At 39.1% G+C, this 22,442-nt stretch overlaps 1 protein-coding gene across 13 annotated transcripts in view; it reads right to left on the bottom strand.

Annotated features, from left to right (window-relative positions):
- AMPH (amphiphysin) overlaps nt 1-22,442 on the bottom strand; it is a 124,109-nt gene that overhangs the window by 8,193 nt on the left and 93,474 nt on the right. For 2 of the 13 annotated variants that reach the window (XM_038125401.1, XM_038125409.1), the window contains 8 exons: nt 20,367-20,474; nt 17,712-17,735; nt 16,416-16,439; nt 14,364-16,127; nt 13,770-13,802; nt 12,322-12,372; nt 10,171-10,281; nt 4,317-4,373 (listed from right to left, as the gene is read on the bottom strand). In XM_038125401.1, the coding sequence (XP_037981329.1) occupies nt 4,317-4,373; nt 10,171-10,281; nt 12,322-12,372; nt 13,770-13,802; nt 14,364-16,127; nt 16,416-16,439; nt 17,712-17,735; nt 20,367-20,474 (2,172 nt within the window). The remainder of the gene's footprint in view (nt 1-4,316; nt 4,374-10,170; nt 10,282-12,321; nt 12,373-13,769; nt 13,803-14,363; nt 16,128-16,415; nt 16,440-17,711; nt 17,736-20,366; nt 20,475-22,442) is intronic. The other 11 variants (XM_038125488.1, XM_038125498.1, XM_038125436.1 and 8 more) reach the window with 10 other exon arrangements.

Raw genomic sequence — 22,442 nt, 5'->3', positions numbered from 1 at the left:
GTCACCTACCTCACCACAGACCTTGCCTGACTTCAAAAATCTTGTAATCTTAGTTACATATTCCTTTCTAACAGAGAAACTTACAAATCAGGTCATGTCAGGAGAAGGAAATACATTCTATGGTTGGGTAAGCATCAGAAAAAAAATTAACCACAAAGATCTATAGTTATGTCAGCATAAAAAGATACATAAAAGCCTACTCAGTCTGGCTGTGACTGAATGATTTCTGATCAGTCTGTGTTGAGAAGTTAATGCATGATTTATTCCAACTCATGAAAAGCGCATAGAAAAGTACCTGCCTACTCATCCAGCAGAAACTGTTACTTGTTGTTGTGGGTAACTCAAAAGGTTATTGTATTCCCTATCTATCTGCTCCCCAAATTGTTACTGACTCTTTAAGACACTGCAGCTGGAAAAACTGGGGCAGGACACTGTTGTGGGCATTGTTACAACCTGCTCTAGCAGGCAGGTTGTCTCCCTCTTGCTGCATGGTTTTTGCTTTGCTAGCAGCTTGGTCTTTGCTTAAGCAGAGGCTTCTCTCTTTTTGGGTTCTCTTTTTGTATTTTTGTCTTCTTCCTTGTCTTGGAGAGACTGAAGTTGGAGGCTTTAAGCTGCCTTGGGATGAATTCTGCAGGTCCCCACCTGCAGTCGAGGTATCGCACCGATGGTAGCGGAGCAGCTCTGGCTCTGACCCAGGCTGTTGTCAGCTGTGAGTGGCCCCGGCCCAACTGCTTTGCCTGGCACTGCCTGCCCTGCTGTCTGTGGCTGTGAGGAGGGCACTGACCCCAGAGGGGCTGTCGAGTCTTCATCTACCACTGGAATTGCTCCATGAGCTCCTGCCTTCCTGGGAGGGACTGGACACCATCTTGTCCCTTTGTCTTTCCCATGCAGTTGCCCCTGTGGGGCGCTATCTCAGGAAAGGATGTTTGCTGGCATTTTGGATCTCCCTTTGTTCTCACCAGTTCATAAGATTTAGCTCTTTTGTACCTAGCAGTTATTTATTGTTAGCTTTTGCCTGTTGCTGTTTCATTTATTAGTAAACTGTTATTTTTCATTTGTATCTATTCGTATTAGTTCCTTAGTGGCAGAAAGGGATTGGTTGAACATATATAGGGAGGTAACTCATTCCAGAATGTTCTCCTTTTAAACTATCTTAAACCAAGATACTTGTAATTCATGCATCCCCCTAACACTTGCATTGCTATATACTGCTTATGGTAGCACATTAGGCATATACTTAAAATGGATTAATCTTAAGGTTTGGACTGTTGAAAGTAAATGACAAAACTCATTGTTTTAATCTAATTAACTTCAAGACAGAATTTTTACCTTACAGCAGACAGCTCAAGGATGAAGAAAAAAAACTGAAGGAAAACTCTTTTCGAGGTACCAGTGTGTCAAGCCACAGTTAGCAGTAATCTCTCTGATCTCCAGTGAACAGTCTGATGCTATTTATTTCCTCAGTTTGATCTCTCCCCTGTGGATGAAGCTAACTTCACTACCTGAATTCAGCAACTGTTCAAGGGCACTGTTCAGGCATTGTTTTTTAGCAACATTAAATATACACCATGACTCCGATTTGCTACTATTAATTGATGTGATAAAGAAATCCTCCTGGAATCCATGAAGACAGAAAATATTGTATGAATTTATACAAATCACCGGGGAACTTTAAATTAAATTGAAACTGCTGCTGCTGAAGCATGCTCTATTGTATGAGGAAACACCATCAACAGAGAAGGTCAGATGTTGACATTTTCTCCTATAAGGCATGCAAATCTGCCACTCACATACTATTACCAATTTTAGCAGTCTTGATTCAAGAAGATACACAAATAAATGATGAATGTTAAAGTCCTGGAAGAGGCTAGTAGGAAAGAGTGGGAATAAAGTGCACATCAGATTGATTTGATACCATGCATTTCTAAAAGCACGCTGCAGAAATTGGTCTTGCTATCTATTCTGATTAAGATCAACAATTTCTTTTCTGCTTACTGGATTTCTATGGACCATTTTATTTTACTAAGGAGGAGAATGCTAATTTACATGAATTGGCTCACAAATGCCCCACAGTGAAAGAGTGACACTCTCACAGCATGCAGTCATGAGTCACTAAATGTATACCACATGTCACAATCACAATCCTTTTTCTTGTGTCTTAGAGTAAAAAACCATTAAAAGCTAGATTATTAAAAAAAGCTTTTATAAAAAGGCATATGAAGTAGCACAGAATGAATGTCACTATCAGCCTCAAATATCTGATTAGTACAGAAGGGAAAAAAAAGGGCAGGAGGTTGAATTCATACCAGCTGTGCTGAACCACATCCTTGCAGACACAGCTACTTGTATTACCTTACTTCTGAAAACCAATCCTACAAATCTCTTTTATATAGGTAATTAGTAACATTAGGCAGTCTAATAGTACTCCAAATTAGCTATCTCTAGCTGTCCAAATTTCAAATTTACATTACACCAAGCACACAGGGGCAAAACAAAGGATCATCCAGTATAATGAGGGGTGTGATAGAACCACTCAACTGTTTTAATTGCACAGATGTGAATTTTTCTTTAGCCAGGATGCAGCTTATCCACACAGTTGTACTCTCATAACATTACTGTCAGCTCAACACAATGCTACAGATTCAGCAGTAGCAATAACGAGCCCAGGAAGACTAGGGGTACCAAGCCTGTTGCTGGGGTCTGCCAGAGGAGCTCCCTCAGATACACTTGTCTTCCAGAGGTGAAGTTCTTGCCCCACGGCTGGATTTAGAACAGGAATGGGTAATTTTTATGACAATTGGTTATAGTCACAGCTAAGCTATCTAATGTCAAGAGAGAACAATCATCAAGCTTTAGGGAATGTATCAGTTGCAAAGTCTTGGAAAATTCAGAAGTAGTACTGAATGATTTGTTATGCAAATTGCAGAGTATCAAAGGGACCACGCTCCATTAACAGTCAAATACTGGCTTAGCAAATAACTTAATCTCTTATGGCAGCTCTTCTGCATACAGTAATACCGTTTTAAACACCTGTTTAAAAAAAACATGGGCAAATTCACTCTCAGAGAGTGAACAAGTAGTATTAGAATAAAGGGGGAAGAATTCAAAAACTTAGCCTTGGTGCTAGCACAGCTATGAGGCATTTCTTGCATATTTCTTTTTGAACCAGACTTGTTGAGAGTGATAAGGCAATGCTCGAGGAACAACACAACAATCTCTTGCCCTGAGTCCACATCAAGCTGGGCTTGATCTACCCCTCCCACTCTGCACTTTCTTCCAGTGCAATTCCACTGGCTTCCATGTGGATGTGGCAGTGCTGGTGAGGAACACAGCACCAGTGAGTCCCAAATTCACTTCCAAGTGACACCAGTATGCCCACAGCCACAGATAGATCCTTGGCTCTAGCAGACCTAATGCAGTTTTACAGCAGGACAATGAACCTAAGCCTGGACAGTTGAACTTAGCATGCTCTGAAAACAGTTCATTACCTTTTTGTATATATCATGGCACCAAAATGTGTAACAACAAAAAAAAGCAGATTGCTAGCACCTTGAGACACAAATCCTGAGTGATTAATAACTAGGAGTTATTTCCCAGTACCTATTTCTATTCCTGAGTTTAATATGCAGCCAATCCTCTTGTGCTGCCCTCTGTGAACGTTTGAACACATTGTAGTTTCACTTTACAAGGATTCAGAGTAAGTACTTTTATCACCCCTAAAGAAATATAAGCAATACACAATCATTCAAGTCCAAATATGCACAGTCTAAAGTATGTCACTGAGCTTTTGATTTGCTTTGTAATTTGATTTTAACCTAATAATGCCAGACTACGCTTTAGCAAACCAATTCATAACATGATTATTTCCAAGCATCTGCTTTAGCTCAGGGCATACAGTGCTAGGAAAAATAAATTATTCACCATAGGGTTTTTTAAATAACGGTATTTACAGAAAGGCTAGACAAACAAATATACAGAAATTTGTAGAAGCTACTGGGAATCTACGCAGCATATTTCCAAATGTCAATAGAAACAGCATTATGCCTCCTTTAGCCATGGAGCTGCTTTGTTTGCTGCCCTGAAATATTTATCACTCTATACTGCTGCAACAGGCAGCTTCTAAGATAAATACTGCATTGAATAAGAGGCGGTATGTTAGAATATATGCCATGGGTGCAGATATATCTGTGCAGTGTTAGACTTAGATACCACAGCTCGATCGCAGTTGCATGGTATTGATGGCATGCAAATGACAATTTTTTTACCATGGTTGAAAATATTAAAGCACAACCATACTCGAGTCTATTCATATGTACCTCGCTTTCCTTCTCGGCAGTTCCAGTTGTCTCCTTATCTCCTGCCTCGACATTCTCCTGTATAAAAAGGAAGTATGGTCATCACCTTACACATGTTGAAGCAATTTTTGCAAAGAAATTGGTATTAATCAAGCTAATGGAAGCATGCCATGTATGGGATACAATTATACAAGCGGCTACATGAGCTAGTATATATTATTGAGCAGAAAGATACTGCCCCATATAATCTGAAGGAGAAGTATTTATGTGCTAAAACAAACCCTTTACATATGTTATCATCATTCCACTGGAACTGTTAAGGACAATTTGACTTTTACTACTAGTATTCTCATAACAGAACCAGCTTTGAAGAACTGTTTACTAAGGAACCTTGCAGTCTTCACCAAGCTCAAAATTCTGCCACCGGTGACTCAAACTGTTTCCATTATCAATGCTGCTGCTTCTGTAATTCACCAGGGCCTCAGTGTAAACTTCATAAAATACTACTTCCACTCATGTTGGACTGCAGCTCATCTAAAGGGGCTGTTCAAAAGAAAGTTCAAAACTGTTCACAAAGTTTGGATTTTTTTTTTTTTCCCAGAATCACACTTACATATTCAGTGGTACATGCAGCAGGTGCCTGACATTAAGAAATTAGACATCAGTGGTTTTCCAAATCTGACACCCATTTAGGTGTTCAAATGATTGAATGCACTGACCAGTAACAAGCTTCTCCCAGATAGGACTTGTTACTTGTTACCAGCACCAGGTCCTTTTCTACAAAAGGTGAACAGTCAAAAGCACTAAAATTCAGGTTTGGTGTGGAATAGTTGGAAGTGCTTTTTAGCTGTTCAGGTCTGACTCTCTGCAGACATGGCTATTTCTAAAGACACTCCGCTAAGCAAAAAGAAGTCAAAGCCCCGTTACGGAAGTCAATTTTGCTAATAAATTTTGACACAGCTAGGTCAGATTTTTCTACAGAGATGTAAGAGTGAAGAGAAGTTATGCAAGCATACTTGGGGGCATGGTATATTGGAGTGTCTGCTTTGGCAGTCAGAAGTCAGGAAAGCTCACATACTCAGGCTCCAGCTACCTGCCTTCCCACAAAACTGTCACGCCAAAATTCCTTAAAGTTTCAGCTGAAATGGTTGCCTATTTCTTTTTTAATAAAAGAATGGTGAGTTACATGCAAATTTTGTATCACTCTTTTTTTATCTATTCTAACCTAGCATTGTTTGCAGTCAGTCATAAGCCCCAAACATGCCCAGATGCCAGGACAGGGCAGTTGCTGACAGTAGTGTTGCCAAAGAAACCTCTTACAGCTTTATCCCTGTTAAAACTGCAGTATTATATAACCTTTTAAAAAATTATTAATTCCTTTTTTTCTTAAGTTGCAAAACCTCTGCTATGTGGTCTTCAATTTTATAGTATGTTTGAAGTGGCTGTAGAGGGTCTTAAATAGAAAAAAAGAAATATCAACAGCAAAATATAAATATTTCACACTCTAGTAATGTATGTATGCACAAAGCTCTTTTTTTTTCTAGAGCAGAGCAAACTGTTGCCCATAAAAGCATTATGTCCAACTGCAAGTCAGTACACAGATGACTTCCCTAATTGTACTATTAAAAAGCGCTGAATTTCTGCCAGCAGCTGTATTTACAATTTGCCTTCAGAAATTAGTATAATCTTGCACTTCAAAGTCAGGAATGTGGCGGCCTTTTTCATTTTCTTAGTAATTCCTTGGCAATATTCTCTGGTAAGAATCCCATCAGCCCAGCTTTGGGTATCTTTGCAGAATGATTTAATATACACATATGCATATTTTTAAATAAGAACTGCTTTCTTATTAACTAAAAGCACAATTTTGGTTGGAAAGGTGAAAGTAAGGAGAGCTTCTTTTATTTCCCAAATCTTGAACTTTCCTGAAGCCAATTTGACTACTGTGTACTAGTCAATTTAGTAGCATTTTGCTTTTCTGATCAGCTGGAAGTTGGGATTTTGTCGATAATGGAGTTTGAGAAGAGAGGCATGATAAACTGTATCACTTTTAGAGCACGAAGCTAGAAAAAAGGATGACTGGAATAACATTAGGAAACTAACACCCTGGTTCCAGAGAGAAAAATCTGCTTCTGGAGACTTCAACAGAAAGACACTATTCTACATCAGTTCTCTCCTGTAAAAGAGAGCCATGTATTTTTAATGGCCTTATGCTCCCATTTTTCACCTGCTCTTAGCTTCACGCTTAGAATTTGGGCACAGCTGACTGCTCTTCTGTATCTAATCACTGTATTGCTCTCCCAAACCACGCATTCCACTATTTGGGCATTGTGAATAGTACCTAAAGTGGGACTGAACCCTAATTAGATACACTTGGTTACACGCTGTTCCCTGGCCTCTGCTGTACTCACTCTGTTTGCAAAGAGCTTATCAGGAGGTAGCTTCATGTATACTTATATACTACTCTGAAAACCACAGCATTTAGCTGAGCGTCTGACTGCTTTAATGGGGGAACATCAGAGTTCAGGCAGGCATCAGACCCAAAGCACTGGGAAGCTTCTTCCAAACAAAAAAGTGCAGTGGTAGTAGAAAAGCTGATCTCAAGCATTGTATCTCACATGCAGGAAAAGAAGAAAGGGAAATAGCAACATTTCAAAAGCATTCACCTTATTATGATGTCCTCATGACATCTTTGCTTGAATGTGAAAGATTAATGTGGTGAGAGGGCCAGTATTATTTGAAAAAGAAAGAAGCCAGTGGTTAAGACATTATATCCTTCAGACTACCCTTTGGATTTATAGCTGCATTTGGGGATGCTTTAGAAACAGAAAAACAACTCTTTCTGTGTGGAGAATTCCATGCATAAACTGTTTACCATGGTTAACTTTTCTTCTGTTGGCACACATGATGTGCCAACATCCTGTTCCTTTAATTAGCATTTTATCCCCTCCCCAAAAATTATCAACTGTTGAGAGCTACTAATAACTTTATTTGTTCTATGGTACTGGAGATCTGAAGGACCAAGACAAAGATATGTAGAGATCCCAGGCAACAATTCTGATGAGCTCTTCTAATGAAGTTTTGCCAAACTTGATCAGGCAGACTATGAAACAGCAAGTAACTGAATCCAAAATGCCCAGACGGGCAAGTAGTACCCTATCCCCTGGACGATCCTATCCATAATTTAAATGAATATCCTACCAGAAAATTTACTGTGAAGTTCCTATAATGAGGGATCTATGCCATAAATTTTCTGTGTTAACGGGATGTGACCGGAAACTTACCACAGAAAAACTCAACTGAGGACTGGCTGTCACTCAAAACTGGAAGCAATTAAACTCAATAAAAGATTGCCAAGTAATATTTTACAATTCTACTTTTAAAGGAAACTGTCACTCATAAAGCAAATGAATTAGAAGTGCTGCTGGGAAATGACATGTTTTCATCTTTTGCAATTCAGTGTACTTTTCCTTAGCTTTGAACGTATTTGTCATTAATCCTAATCTTCAAAACTCTTTGCAAGTCTTGAAAAACCCCCTCTGAAATAAAAACCTTTCGGAAACAAACGCAGTCACTCCATTTCAGGCATTTTTAAAACCAACACTCTGGTTTTTTTTCCCAAATTAGTAAGGACAATATGACTCTGAATTAGCAACAAAACACCAAGAACAAACCTAATCAAAACTGTTTAACTTCTATTTAATGCCTATGCTCCTCCTCTTGGATTGCTCTTAAATTGTCTGTCTCTTGCATTATTCATCTCTGCCTCTCTTCCAATAGCTCTGCACTCCTGTGACTCAGCCAGAGCAGCTGATGACAGACCATGGACCCAGAAATCCTCAGCAGCAAAATGGATCAACCGAAAAGGTCATGCCAGCCAGCAAACAAATGCATGGTACTGCAGACAGAGACTGTTTAATTAGTGCATAAGATGTGCAACAGACTTCAGAGTATTGCTTTGTCTCAGTGCAGGACAAAAATGTTTCCTTTTGGAAACATTTCCTTTTTGCATTTTTTTTTTCAAAATAAAACCACTTTTTTGGCTTCATTCATATCTATTATTCCACATTATTCCCTGCCACGCACTCATGGGAAGAGAAGAGCTCCAGAGCAATGACCAGTTTTCCATTTCTTCTCTCTCCATCTTCCCTCCCACTTTCTTTATTCCAAACCATCACATTTACATGAGGCATTTTTATCAACAGTCTGACAAAACAATGTGCCTCAGATAGGTAATTTCATTTTTTGCCTTCCCATAGAGTTGACAATATGAACTGAAAACACATAGAAGGGGAGAGCCTGGTCTACACAGACCATGAAGCTTTCTTCATCTAGTTATGTTAGTAGAAGGGGATGATCCTGAAATAATTTCCTCCAGTGTGAACCATGGAACCAAGCAAAAGTGAATTAAAATATGAAACAAATACTCAATATTCATGCAAGTGTAATCAGAACTAAACCTAAATGTAGTTTCTGGGGAAGACACTGTGACCGCTTCCCTCCACTGTCCAATGCTGCTAGGCATCCCCAGGGAACGGGTAAGGCTGGACAGAGCCAGGAATTATCTGCCCTTTCCCCCAGAGTCCTGCAGAACAGTCTATCTAGTCCTGCTCAACTTTCCTCACACAATTTTTCCTCTGTAAGGAAGGCTCAGTAGCTTGAAATATGATAATGAGATACCTATCCATGCTCGCTGCTGCCACATTTATAGGTGCATCTACAGATACTTCCACTTTCTTCAGCTAATTTACATCTACATTAGCTTAATATTGATATCCATATGGCAGTTATCAAGTACTTACTGAAAACCACCTAAATTTATGGTCATTTGGGTATCATCATCCCCGCTTAGCAGCAGGAGACACACAGGGTCTCTGCCAAGTCCAAATGCAGCTCAGCAAGCTTAAACCTTCTCCACTTATAACACCAAACTGTGCTTGATAGACAAGGAGCAGAGTTATATATCTTCCACCAGCTTCTGTGGCAGAGGAACTGACACACAAAACAACCCCTTTTCTCCATCTAGTTTTTCAGTAGCAATCTTCATATTCTACAAGCAACTCATTAGAGCCTCTGAACATGTTCCTGTCTTCAGGAAAGCATGAAAGATGTCAGACTATAAAAACAGATGCAGTTTTCTTCCAGGAAAGTTTTCCTCCTCTTAGCCTGTGAGTATCATCCACCACCAAGACCTTCTGACACTAGTGTGTATAACAGCAACTTCAGTTGAATAAAAAGAATATGCACTGATACACCTGTATAGCAAAGGATGCTATTCAGCGGAAAAACTCCATGCCTACTGTCTCAGACCACCTCTTAATTTGCAGTGATATTGGATGCCTTGCTTTGTTCCTTATGCAGAGCTGCAATTTCTTCTTCATCTCCTGAATTCTGACATGTAAAAAGTCTCCCAACTAGTGTTCAGTGTCCTCTCTTTGGCTCACAACTGGCTTCTAAAACTATGAGCCCTGTAGACCTACTACAGTAACTTTTCAATGGAATTTTCCTGCTCTGGTAAGGATATACAAAATACACATTATCCTAGTGCTCAAATTAAAATGAGAAAATTGCTAATGACGTCATTTAAAAATGGCATCAATTCTTTCCCATTCTGAAGTTCATCTGACATCAAGCAACTTGTGAAACCACAACCACTCAGCCAAACTTCAGTCTAAGATTCCCAGCGTAAGAGGAAAGACATTTTAGGGCTGAAAGGGGCACATGCTGGAGAGGCATGCTGTGACACAGTGGGCAGCAGAGAAACTATCCAAGGAGGATGACAGTGGAAAGGACGGCTGAAATGCAGCAAGCACATTCACCGTAACAAAAAGTGGCTCTGATGAGGCCCAGGAGGTGGAATGGAGGACAGATCACTCACCACAGCCTGCTCTGCTCGCTCAGCAGGGATGGCCTCCTTTTCCACAACAGCAGCAGCAGCAGGGGTTTCCTCAACCTTAGGCTCCCCAGGTGGAGTTTCTTCAGCCTCAGTCTTTTGTTATTGATTTTTAAGTAGATAGTGGAAAAATTGTTGAGGAGCATATGATGTTGGGGAGGAAGAGGGAGAAAGGGAACTGTGCCTGGCACAGTGCTGCTTCAGGCTCAGTCTTGCCAGACTTTGTCCCCAATAAAAGCATGTGAAGGGCATTTTCATCATCAATGTTCTCTATGTAAAATGAGCCAGTCCTACATACCTCCCTCACAAGGAAAGCTTCCTGAGTTACAATGAGAGGTAATGGAAGTGGGGGGAAAGCACCCAGTTTGCTCAGAAATGCTCCAGAAACTGCTAGCAAGGCCAGAAATTGAAACTGGCTCCCATGTGTACCAACCCTGGTCCTCAAACATGAGTTTTAAAAATTACCTCCTCCTCACTGGTTCTGTCTGTTCTCAGACAATACACCCTCCAGTGAGGGTAAGAAGCAATGAACAGAGACTGAGACTCAAACAGTTTTTATATGCACAAACAATGACTGATTGAATACTAGCTATGAATTCTAGCAATCACCTCTGTTTCCTTATTAAAATGCATTCTCTCTTGAGCTCTTAATCACCTATGAGCCACTCATTTATCAAACTACTATTGGGGTTTCCACCATTTTAAATTCTGGCCTCAGGATGTTTTCCAACAAGAGGATCTATAAAATATCACCAGCCCTGCAACATGTTCAGTCTTGTGGCAAAACAGCCCACAGCAGAAGAGTGGTTTCCAATAGAGACATTACTCTGTAAATACATGCACCTAACAAGGGGAGAGCTCCAAGTTGTGCTCAGCATATTTGATTTATAAAGATGGCTGACTCAACCAGATTATCATAACCCCAATTGATTAATTTGCCATGAACAAATTGCTCAGCATAATATGAAGCTCAAACGTAATTGCTTTGCAGTTGATAACAGGGTGCTGCCTAGAATGTGGTATCTCCTGTGATGAAGAGACAGCTTCTATGAAATTCTTTAACATCTTTAAAGTGCTGTTATTCTCATCCTCCTGATATTTTTCAGGGAAAAAAAACCCCACAGCCTCTCAGTTCTTTGCATATATTCCTTAAGCAGTCTGATTTTTAATGAGGTACAGAGAATTCTGCCTATGCAAGACCTTCAGGATTTGTCACAGCATTAAGGAGCATTCACCCGTATATTATACAATACTTTGCAAAAATTTCTCTGTGCATTAATAACAACTCTAGAGAATTTCATAAGAAGAAACAGGACTGAAATGAGAAACATAAAGTAGATTTATCCCAGGTAATGTGTTTCCTGACATTTAATGCTGGAAGATTCTTTCAGACTTAAAATCACAAGTAACATGAAGCAGACTACATTGATGTGCTTCAAGTCACTCGTTGAAAGGCATACTTCAGATGACTTATCACATTGCAGCTATGAGTAAAAATAGTCTCACAATATTCAGTAACCATCATGAGCACAAACACCATGTTAAATAACATTAAATATCACCCTGCTGCTACTCAGTAACTATAGCACTCACCCAGCAATGCTCTTATTCTCATCCTTGTTCCAGGCTAAGCAAAGACTGTAAGAGGAGCTAAGAAACTGCCCAGGTATGATCACTTCTGAGAAGGCTGTGCCCTCCTTAGAAGTAGACTGTGCCCACTATTGATATGGTGGTGAGGAGATAAAATTACAGCAATTTTGGAGATATGTAACAGCCATCACTTACTATCAGGTCCTTGCTGTACACTGGACCATAGTATTCATTCTCGTAATTTCTTAAATGCAATAAATGAACAAACTGTTTGACTACATCTTTATAAAATAAACATACCTTACAATGTTTTGGTTTTCTTTTCTTTTGCTCTGTGCTATCCTTGTGAAAGATTGTTTCATTGAGTATAGATTTACAACTACAATGATATCACCAGCTCTTCCAAATGAAAGACTTGCATAAGGTGGTGTGATTTCAAGGATAGAAAACAAAACCAAAAAAAAAAGTGAAAATATCTTTGCAAAAAGGAAAAATTGTACCCTTTTTGACAAGACATTTTAAAAGGAATTAAAAGCCACAACTTACCAAAGGCTCTTCCACATTCTCATTTGACTGCACTGTAAATGCAGAGATATCCTAGACACAGAAATGAAAAACAGTAATATAAAAATATTTGAGACAGTATATTTGCAGGTGTCCATCAAAGACCTGAATTTTTGATGGTTTATTCAGGTAAAAATCACTAAGTACAGTTACACAGAATAAGATGGGAAATAAATAGAACTAAAATTATATTTATATTTATTTTGATTCTCTGAGTACTATTAATATTAAAACCATTACTTTTTCAGTTTTATATTCACTGTTTCTAAACCAACATTCTTCACCTCACTAAAGGTAGTGAATACTTGTGATTCACACCTTTCATTAAATACGTGTGATTCACAAGGATTTCATTTAAGGTGCTATGCACTTCTTAGTTGTGGAACTCTGAATCCTTTTAGTAGATTACACATGGCTGTGCCTGCAGAGTACATCAGCTGTAAGGTACTTTCCTCTTGATCATGGGCTTTTATTTGAATAATAAATACAGCAATTACAAATACAAAATTTTACCTGTACTAAGTAGAAAAATTGAGGTGTTTCCCAACATCTCGCTCACTCAGAACCAATTAATTTGCAAAATATTGCTGGGCCAAATTATTTTCCTACCACAGAGGAGAGAGAAAATACATATTTTCTCCAGACAAACATTTTCCTTAATTATCAGATCCTTGTGCTTTGCTCCTTCCATCTGGATCCTTTACTACACTAAATGTCCTGGAACAGAACGGTTAATCATAGGAAGACTAATTTCCATCCTTGTATAAGCTGAGCCTTTTTGGGTATTTTAAAATTTGGTGTACAAGGTGTGCTATGGTTGAGTCAGTCTCTAAGAGAATGCTGGAAAATAATGAGGCCCTAGGTAATCCACCTGAAATTTGAGATCTTAGTACAGCCCTGGAATCTGAAACCATAAACACAGTGTGTTTATGTGCTGTATCTCTGTGATGCATAACACAGACTCACCATCAGCACCACAGCAGATAAATAACTCAGGTTAAACTTTGAGAGTAAAATGTATCTCAAGTGAAAATGAAGAAAAAAATTAAACTCATTACATATTTACACACAGAGTTATTGAAAATAGGTGAAAGTGAAAATGTGCTTTACAGGATTTTGGGATTGTGAGAAAAATAATCCACAAAAGAGCACAATAAAACAGCTAGAGTAGCCATTTTAGGAGAAAATAGCTGTCCCACTAAGGTAGTCACATTTTTTAGACTTTAGACTCAATCAAGCCAAGAGTCCTAAGGGTTTTAGAATCTTTTGAGCAACATCTAAGAATTTCTGAAAACAGACAAGGTCTGGTTTTGAGACAGTATGATGTTCGGCTTGTCTGTAGAACAGATTTCTTGAATTTGTATAGCTAGTTCTCGTGCCTTCCCAAATAGCACAGAAGAAAACTATCTCAAAACCTGTTTATTTCTTACCTGTGCAAATCCATTAAATGCTATGGTGGATGCCTAAGTAGAAGTGAAGATCAGAACAAATTATCATTTGTTTACTAAATCTGAACATGAGTTAAAACATTTTTATTTGCAAAATAAAAATGTAGGCCAGACATAAAAAAAAAGGAACAAAAAAAAAAAAAGAGAGAAAAAATAAAATGAAGGGTAAGGCAGCAAGAAATTTTTACAACAGTGGTATTTGATAACAGATATCACAGGCTTAAGGAAAATGACAAAAAGAAAAAGCAGAGTACCTTAAATATTTTTAAAAAACAATAATTAAAAAAAAGACCAGGTGCATTTAAAGATCTACAGATAAAACACAAAAGCTGCCAGACACAATGCGTCTTCACAGTTCACTGCTTCATTCACCACTTTGAAATGCATTTTTTTCAGCCTGCTTGAAGGGCTGAAGGGCGCCACACCATGAAGAGTTGCATGGCAATTTTTCAAAAAAAGAATAGCATGGACTTAGGGAGGGCAGTAGGAAACACACAAAAAATGTTTTTAACAACAAGCTTATGCATGGCCTAAGGAACTCTTTGTCTAGACTACACTACACACTGGGGTAGGTACCTCTTCTTTATCAGCCTCAATTTCCTGGTACAACAATCCATATCTCCGGTTAGCAATTTCATCTTCAGATAAATCTGAGTTGTTGGTCTCATTGTCTTTAGGACTAGTTGAACTCTCGGTGCTAGCATTTCTGGAATTTCCCATTTGAAACAGAGACAAGGGTCTAGCTATCTCCTTGCTCGGTCCAGGATTGCTAACGCCTGCCTGCTCCCCAGGCAAACCTTGTTTTACTAGTGTCTCCTGAATTATGTGGCCTGTGCTTGCACCTACTTCTCCCCAGCTGTTATCAGTACCTCCCAGGTCTTCTGTAGACCATTTATTACTAATGCCTAACCAAACATTTTCCATGTTACCTTCCTCTGAGTTTTGCTGCTTGGGGAAAAAGGGCCAATTATCCAGTCCATTGGCTTGGCTGTCTGACAGACTAGAAAATCCCCAGGAATCATTAGTAACTGTTGGATCCCAGTTTGCTAGCCAGGGCTCTGTTTCCAAGGCTTCAGGGACACCACTGCTAATCACTTCAGTGACTGCTGTTGCTGTCCTACCTGTCACTTGGTCATCTGCATTATCTAGGCAAGGATTGTCACAGCTTGTGCTAGCAGCATCAGCTGCCTTGGGCAGCAATGCCCACTGTTCTTCAGCAGCAGCTTGACCTTTAGGACCAGTACTACCATCTGAGAAGTGGCTGATGCTATTATCTTCAATTCCGTTACCAGACCCTTCTGCAGTGAATAATTCAGCATCACACAGATCACTTCCAGTATCTGGAGGGTACTTGGCTAGGTCAACATGTGCCCTCATGTTTATACACTCTATGGATGTACTCTGTGCAGTACCACTGTTAGTTTGATCTAAGGCCTCCTCAAATGTATTTTCATGGTCCTCATTGCAGATGCCAAGGACTCTCTCAGGTTCAGAGCCAGTGCTTTCTATAGTCTTACAGTTGTATGCTCCTATTCTGTCCCCACTTTCCAGCCCTGTGCTCAACGACGGTATTTCTCTATCCATCTCCTCAACGACACTGACCTGTTTGAATTCTTCTTCTGTAGAGTTTTCTAGGTTAGCATCACTAGTTCTCCCAGTATCCCCATAATTATCTTCAAACTCATGTGAATTTTCTACTTCTGTGCTGACTAAAATTTCAAGATCTGATTTTGCTAAACTATTATGAAATTCTGCCTCACTGTTTCCTTTGGTTTCACAACCTTGCTCTTCCAGTTCCTCTGTACCTTCTACCTCCTTGTAGTTAGCTCCAGTCTCTACCTTTTCACTTGGCTTGACACCTGCCCACTCGTCTTCCTCACGCTCTTCCTCTGCCTTTTGCACATCACATGGGAGTGGTTCATCCAACAAGCTATCAGTTCCCAGGATGGGTGCCTCAAAACTGGTTACATTCTCTAAAGGCTGATTGGTCACCACATCTTTCCACACGACACTTTTGGCATCCAACTGGTCCTCCAGTGAAGTCCTCTGGTGTTCGCTTACAGAAGCTGGCCCTGGTGCAGCATCCTCCTGCTCACCTACTGCAGGCCAAACATTAGCAGGCAGAGTACCCGTGGATTCGCTTGAGGTTTGCTCTGCCCTGGGGAAAAGCAAAGAGCTGCCTGCAGTAATTTCCTGGCTGATACTGGGTGTGCTAACATCTAGGCCCCAGTGGAGTGAACCTAGATCAGTTTGAGATCTGTTAGTATCTTCTGATGACCCACTGTTTGGGGTTTCCTCCATGATCAGGTTACACAGGGAAAGACTTTTTGAAGAATCAGGCTTTAAGCAGACAGAAAAGCAAAGAAAAAACACAAGATGAAAAAGATAAAGGCGGACTTGATGAGAAAACAAATCATCTATATTTTACAAGAGCAATTTTAATCTACAGAATGAAGTGACTACATTAAGCAATTTTAGGAAAAGCTATGTGATTTGCAACATCTGAAGGCAATAAATTGTAATGCAAAAGAGCAGCACTGATACACAAAACCAGAAAACTATGTATTACACCACGGGGATAAAAGAAGTCTCTAGAGTGGTTGTGATTTTGGGGGGAGGTTTGCTTACCGGCTGCACCAATTCGCTGCTTGTCTGTATAGAATGAAGTCATAGACATAGAACACAGAAAAGAAGAACATGATTTACTTTGATACAGCAGCAGTTCATTAATTAGCAGCTCTCTAACCAGCTGCAGTTACCAAATCAGAGTGGGGAAGGAGCGGCAAGTCCTTTCCCACCACTCCAACCAAGACTAATTCCAGGCCTGTGAATTTCAAACCTCCGAATTACATTATAAAAAAAGTTCTTCATGTATGTTGAATATTGATCACCTCTTGCTTTCCCCAGTGAGTCACCGACATTTTTATTTCACATGTTTAGCTATGAAGTACACTGGCATTTTTAAAAAATAGAGTGAAGATGAAAAAAAATGATAATACAGAATAAATACATAACATTAAAAAGCTATAAATAAAACTGTGCAAAAAGAAGACATTAATAAAGCTATCTAAGCTCTAAGTTTAGAGCAATACATTCTTAACATTTCTGAGTTATTTCATGTGGCCCAGATATTTGCAGCCTTGAAATTCTGGCGAGCCTACATAAATGACTGTTTTTATCAAGTTTTATTTAACCTCACTCAATATAAGGACATATGCATTTAATGTACATCATACGTAGAATGTGAAAAAAAAACTGTACTGTGAATCTGAATACATGACAAGCATTCACAGATTTCTGTGCTGGCTGAAGCTACAAAAGGCCAAACATGAACATACCAGTCTCCATGTCAAGTCAACCAGCTAACTCCATTACATACAGTCAAAAGAAAGCTCACAAAAATGGGTTGTTTTCTTCCTGCAGATCATTTAATGTGATTTGGCACCAGGAGGAAGAAGGAAGAATTAATTCAGTTTCCTACAGCAGCGGTTTCTTTTGTGAGTAACTCCAGTCACTGTATTGCCCACAAAGACAAGCTAAATTCTGTCTTTACTCCTAGTTTTGAGAAAATGGTTGTCCATTGGGTTAATGGACATTGTCAGCTATTTAAAACAAGTGACTTATATCCATTATTACCTTCTAAAAGCTGCACTTTGGGCATATTAAAAGCAACACACTTAGCTGTAGTGATTGTGAGTCTTTTAGCCTAGATTTCTGCCATCATTTAGGTTTTGTAGGCTAAGCAACAGAGATTATTTTTTGTTGCTGTTAGTTTTAAAAGATACCCAGTGGCTTAATATACTTGAAAGAGTTTTTTCATGGTCTGTGAATTCTTTATCTTGGCTTTTGGTAAAAGAATTGTAAGTCTGAGTTCAAATTACAAAATCAGAGGTACAGAAATGCTATTATGTATGTCAGGCTTACCGTCCATAGATCCCATGGCAATGTCTGGAAAAAGTAGTGAAAAAAAGAGCTTGTCAAAAAAATACCATTCTAGTACGGTATGTCAAACATGCTACATAACAATGCCCATTAAATGATAAGTGAGAACTTATTTATAAGCATGCTTACAGTACATACATACATATTTTATATATTAGCACATGTCCATGTGTGTGTGTCTCTGTATGTATCTGCATAATACTTTTGGTTATAAAGAACAGAAAGTATGCAATGCTTTGTGGTATTTCCCACTTCAAAGTAGTTGTTGATTTCCAGCAAACTCACACTGCTGTGTGGATGAGTAATGACCAGGTTCAGAGCTGGGCACTGAGTGACTTTCAATAGGTATATGAGCCTCTGCAAGCTGTCAGCTTTAAAGAGCTTACAAAGCTGGGGTTTTCTAGCCAGTTAAAAATGACACAGCTATCCACTGAGAATAAGTGGCCTTCCTCACAACACTAACACTAGAAAGGAAAATGGCATACTATTTGGGAAAGGAAATAAGAAAGTTGACCAATATTTTCTTTTTCTTGTCCAGTCTGTTAATTAATGCTAGCGACCTCTCAACAGAAGAGCTAAACAGACAAATGAAAGAAAAGCAGCAGACTTCATGCCAAATATTTATAGCCCACCACATGAGACAGAACTCTGCTGGTTCATATCAAAAGAGAAGGGAACCAGACAGGTTTAGAAAGGTCCCTTCTAATGTAGCCATAGAAACAGAAAAGCAACTGAAGGCAGGACAGACCAGGGCTCACCTACTGTGGTTGGATCACCCTGGCAGAGCAGTGGAGGGAGGTAATTAATTAAATTAACAACAGACAAGTCATGCCACGCCTTCCAAGGCATCATACACAGATGACTACTCCTGTCTTCACACTCCTACCTCAGCTGTTTGCTGAATGGAAAATATCCATGGCTGAAGCAAAAATTATACACATATGGAAATACCATATAAGGCTCTCTTCTTAATCTCCCTGCAAGCACAGGGCTCTGCAGCCACAGGTTTCATTCTCTCTATACTGCCATAGTAATGACCCTGTCAATTCCAGGGAAAACAAGACCCAGACTGCAGGGCTGTCTTCCCTTCTAAAATCACGGTGTTTAGACTCATCCACAGCTCTTGTAGATGTGGGCCATTCTTGCTCATATGCCTTTGTTCTGCAGAAAGGTGAAAGGAGTGAGTAAAGGTGCTCAGTGAATTCTTCCTATGCCACTACATGAAAAGTTACTATGTAACTTTTTAAATGTATATTTTCTACACAAAATTATGTTCTGTATTTCATGGCATAGTTGAATATAAAATAACTGTTTTTCACAAAAGTAATAAACTTTTCTACAATCTGTACAATATGATGTCAGAACAAATATGTTCTGTCATAAAAGTTAAGTATCTTTTGTTTAATGATCCCACTGCTTTAATCAGCATTATTATAAAACAAGCTGAAAGAGTAGTTAGCAAAGTCCCACTTAGTCTTTTCTGTCAGAGCTGAATGCTATGGAATGTAATTTGCCTTCCCCTTCCTTTTCTCTGTTTAAAGGGAGAAAAAATATAACAAGTAAAACGCACAAAGCTTCTGATAGAATGCAACACTTCTTGTAGCAAATCTCAATGAGAAAATTCAGCTAATGTTCAGAGTGTTGACAGTGCATTCTTTTTCTGACAGCATAACTAGGGCTTCACACTGAATAAGAAATTAATTAACTGAGGTAGATCAGCAGAGAACCAGGACCACCTCAGCCTTAAAGCTTCTTGTCTTCTCACTCCTTTCCCAGTGCTGCATTTCTGAGCTGGTAAGTCTTCTCATGTCTCACAGAACAAGCCAGATTAATGATAGGCCTTGCTAACAGCGTTTAATTAACATTGTTTCTTTGTGTACAAAACAGGGATACATACATGCTGGCCATGAGATCTTCCCTACTTTGCTACTTGTCCTCTGAGCAGTGAGGGTGAATTCTAGATTCTAAAATAGCATGTCCTGTAGGATAAGCCAATGAATATCAGCAACTTGATATATTACCTTTTTTTTTTTTTTTTTTTAGTTTTCATAATTTTTTTCATATTGCTGCAAAATCTACCATGACAAATATCACTATTGAATGTAGACTTTCAAAGAAAACACCCTATTTCACACTCTCATTTTCCTTGAGGTAGGTCTAAAGTAGATTAATAGCAAAACCACTCAGATCATACCACTGCTTGATACAGAAACTCCACCACAGTATAGCAAATGCACGCTGACTCCATGAGACCTAGGTCCTCTAAGACATCTTTCCAGACATGAAGAATCAAAGTCAGGTCAGAAAAGTTGTCAGAAAAACAAGCACTGGAGAATAATAATGTTTACACTAAGAGTTATTCTAATGATGGAAAGTAATAGCATGCTAAAGTCAAGGCCAAGGTGCCAGCAACCATTCTCATCAGTAGGCATCTCATTTTACCACCTAACAATTTTCTCTCCTTCCAGTACATCATCAAGTACACGTTTACTGATGGAGAAGACAGAAGGCTGACTTGTGCTTCTCAGGAAGATAAAGTTTTTCAGATACTTCTTATTAATACATGAGGCAAACCTTTTCTACCAAACACAGTATATTGCATTCATATGCTTTGACTATGTCAAGGCAAAGAGATACCTGAGACATGGGTGAATGACTAACTCCTGTTGATACAGCTTCTGGCTTGAAAGGGTCGAAGTCCAAATCCAGTAACGATTCCTCTTTCTTAGCTTCAGGTACTTCATTCTTTTAGAAGAGAAATGTAACTCTTGAAAAACTTATCTTTTAAAAGCTGCCCTGGGCAGTAAAATATTAAAATGATAAGAAAAAAACCCAAAACACCCCACAGATTTACTAGCTGTGGTGCACACCAGAAGGGGAGGAAGCTCTGAGGATATTCCTGAGCTTTAGTATAAGTTTTACTTTTATGAGATTCACTCTTATGATGTCTTTGGTTTCTCTGTAGTAGAGCTTTGCCTTTTCAGGCTAAACAGACACAGCCCTTTCAAAGAAGTGTTGACTGTGCATCACTTGATGGTGAAGGTGCTTTTAAAATGCTTTGAGACACACATCAAAGTTAAAAACTACATAAGTGACATCCAAAATCCATACATTCTAATAAGTTAGTCTCTCCCCAAACACAAACATTCCCCAAACACAAACATTAGTAAAAAGCCAATACAGAAGGATCTAAATGCATTTGAATTAAGTTTTAATTCTGAACATGTATACCAACTTACAATTAATGTTGTCTTTAGCTCTAAACTTTAGGAAACATCTGATAGTAAGGCACTGGAAGGTTGCCCAGTAGGGATGCCCACTGGAAGTTTGCCAAGTTAGGTTGCTCAGAGTCATGGATGTTCCATCCCTAAAAGTGTTCAAAGCCAAGTTGGATGGGGCTTTGAGCAACCTGGTCTTGTGAGAGCTATCCCTGTCCATGGCAGGGGGGATGGAACTAGATGATCTTTAAGGTCTCTTTCAACCAAAACCATTTTATTTTTCCATGATATGCTCTTATTAAACTGGATTACATGGCAGAGTCTTTTTGGTTTGCAATTAATAAATTAGCCAAGGTCTCTGAGGTCACTATAAAAATATATACACAAAAATATGTTCAATGGGCTGCAGGTCTTTTCTGCTATAAATTAACCTAAAAAAATGATTAGTGTGTTTCAACGTAAAATTCTAATTAGTGTGAAACTATAGCTGAGATTTAATTATCATTGATTGTAAACATTCTAGGCAAGCATCTTAGTCTTGCTAACAAGGCTAGTACTGCCTACTGCTAGTTGTTCAGTTAAACAGTGAGAGAGCTTGTATGACTGGGCAAGTCTACTGCAATATGGCATGTATAAACCCAGCAAAACTAGGAGATAATAATAATAATGATGATGATGACAATGACAGTAAAATAAATGAGCAAAGACTTTTCTACTTTTTAAGAGTATAAGCTTTCCAAATTACTGTTACTACTGGTAAACAGATGTTCAAAGTCAGGTAATTAATGGCTTCCATTATGCCACAAAACACCTTAACTCTCTGTATAACCTGCAAACATGGTCAAAAGAGCTACTCATCTCCCATGTTAGGAATGACAGAGTAACCTATAACACTCCAGTCTGTAAGAGGTACTAGCGGTGATATGAGAAGGGATGATATCTATACCAGTGTGAGAAACACATGGGTTTGGCTACTCCCTGATTCTTCAGGGAGGCAGGAAAGCAACTGGCAACAAAGTTGATTGGGGCAAATGTAAAATAAAGAAGTGGTGCTGCTTTATGTGGCACAGGGTCCAGCTGGGGACCTTCTTGGCTTCAGGGAGTGTGAATGTGAAAAATGTACACATGCTGAAAGAGTGAATAAATTTGTGGCAAAATAGTCTGCTGACGCTTACTGGATTGGTAGAAATCATGTTGAGGAAGCCCCAGAGCAGCAAAAGAATGGAGGCTAAGAGACTCTAGTAGAAGAGGGTGTCAGGAGTACCAACACTGCTTGCCTTGATTTATCTTCATTCTTTGGCTTTCTGGCATCACTGGTGATGACGGATAACTAGTCTGATACACTGAAGCCAGCGTTGTAGTCTCACACTTTAAAAAGTCAAACCCGCCACTCTGACCAGTAACCAACATGATGTTTATTCTCTTATGCCTTCCATCAAGTGTATTTAGATTTCATCACATTAGTGCCTCTTGAGGCACTAATACTCATATAGTC

This window comes from Motacilla alba, chromosome 2 (assembly GCF_015832195.1).
Source record: "Motacilla alba alba isolate MOTALB_02 chromosome 2, Motacilla_alba_V1.0_pri, whole genome shotgun sequence".
Classification (NCBI taxonomy): Eukaryota; Metazoa; Chordata; class Aves; order Passeriformes; family Motacillidae; genus Motacilla; species Motacilla alba.
Note: the sequence above shows the minus strand (reverse complement) of the source record. Positions and strands in the feature narration are given on the sequence as shown.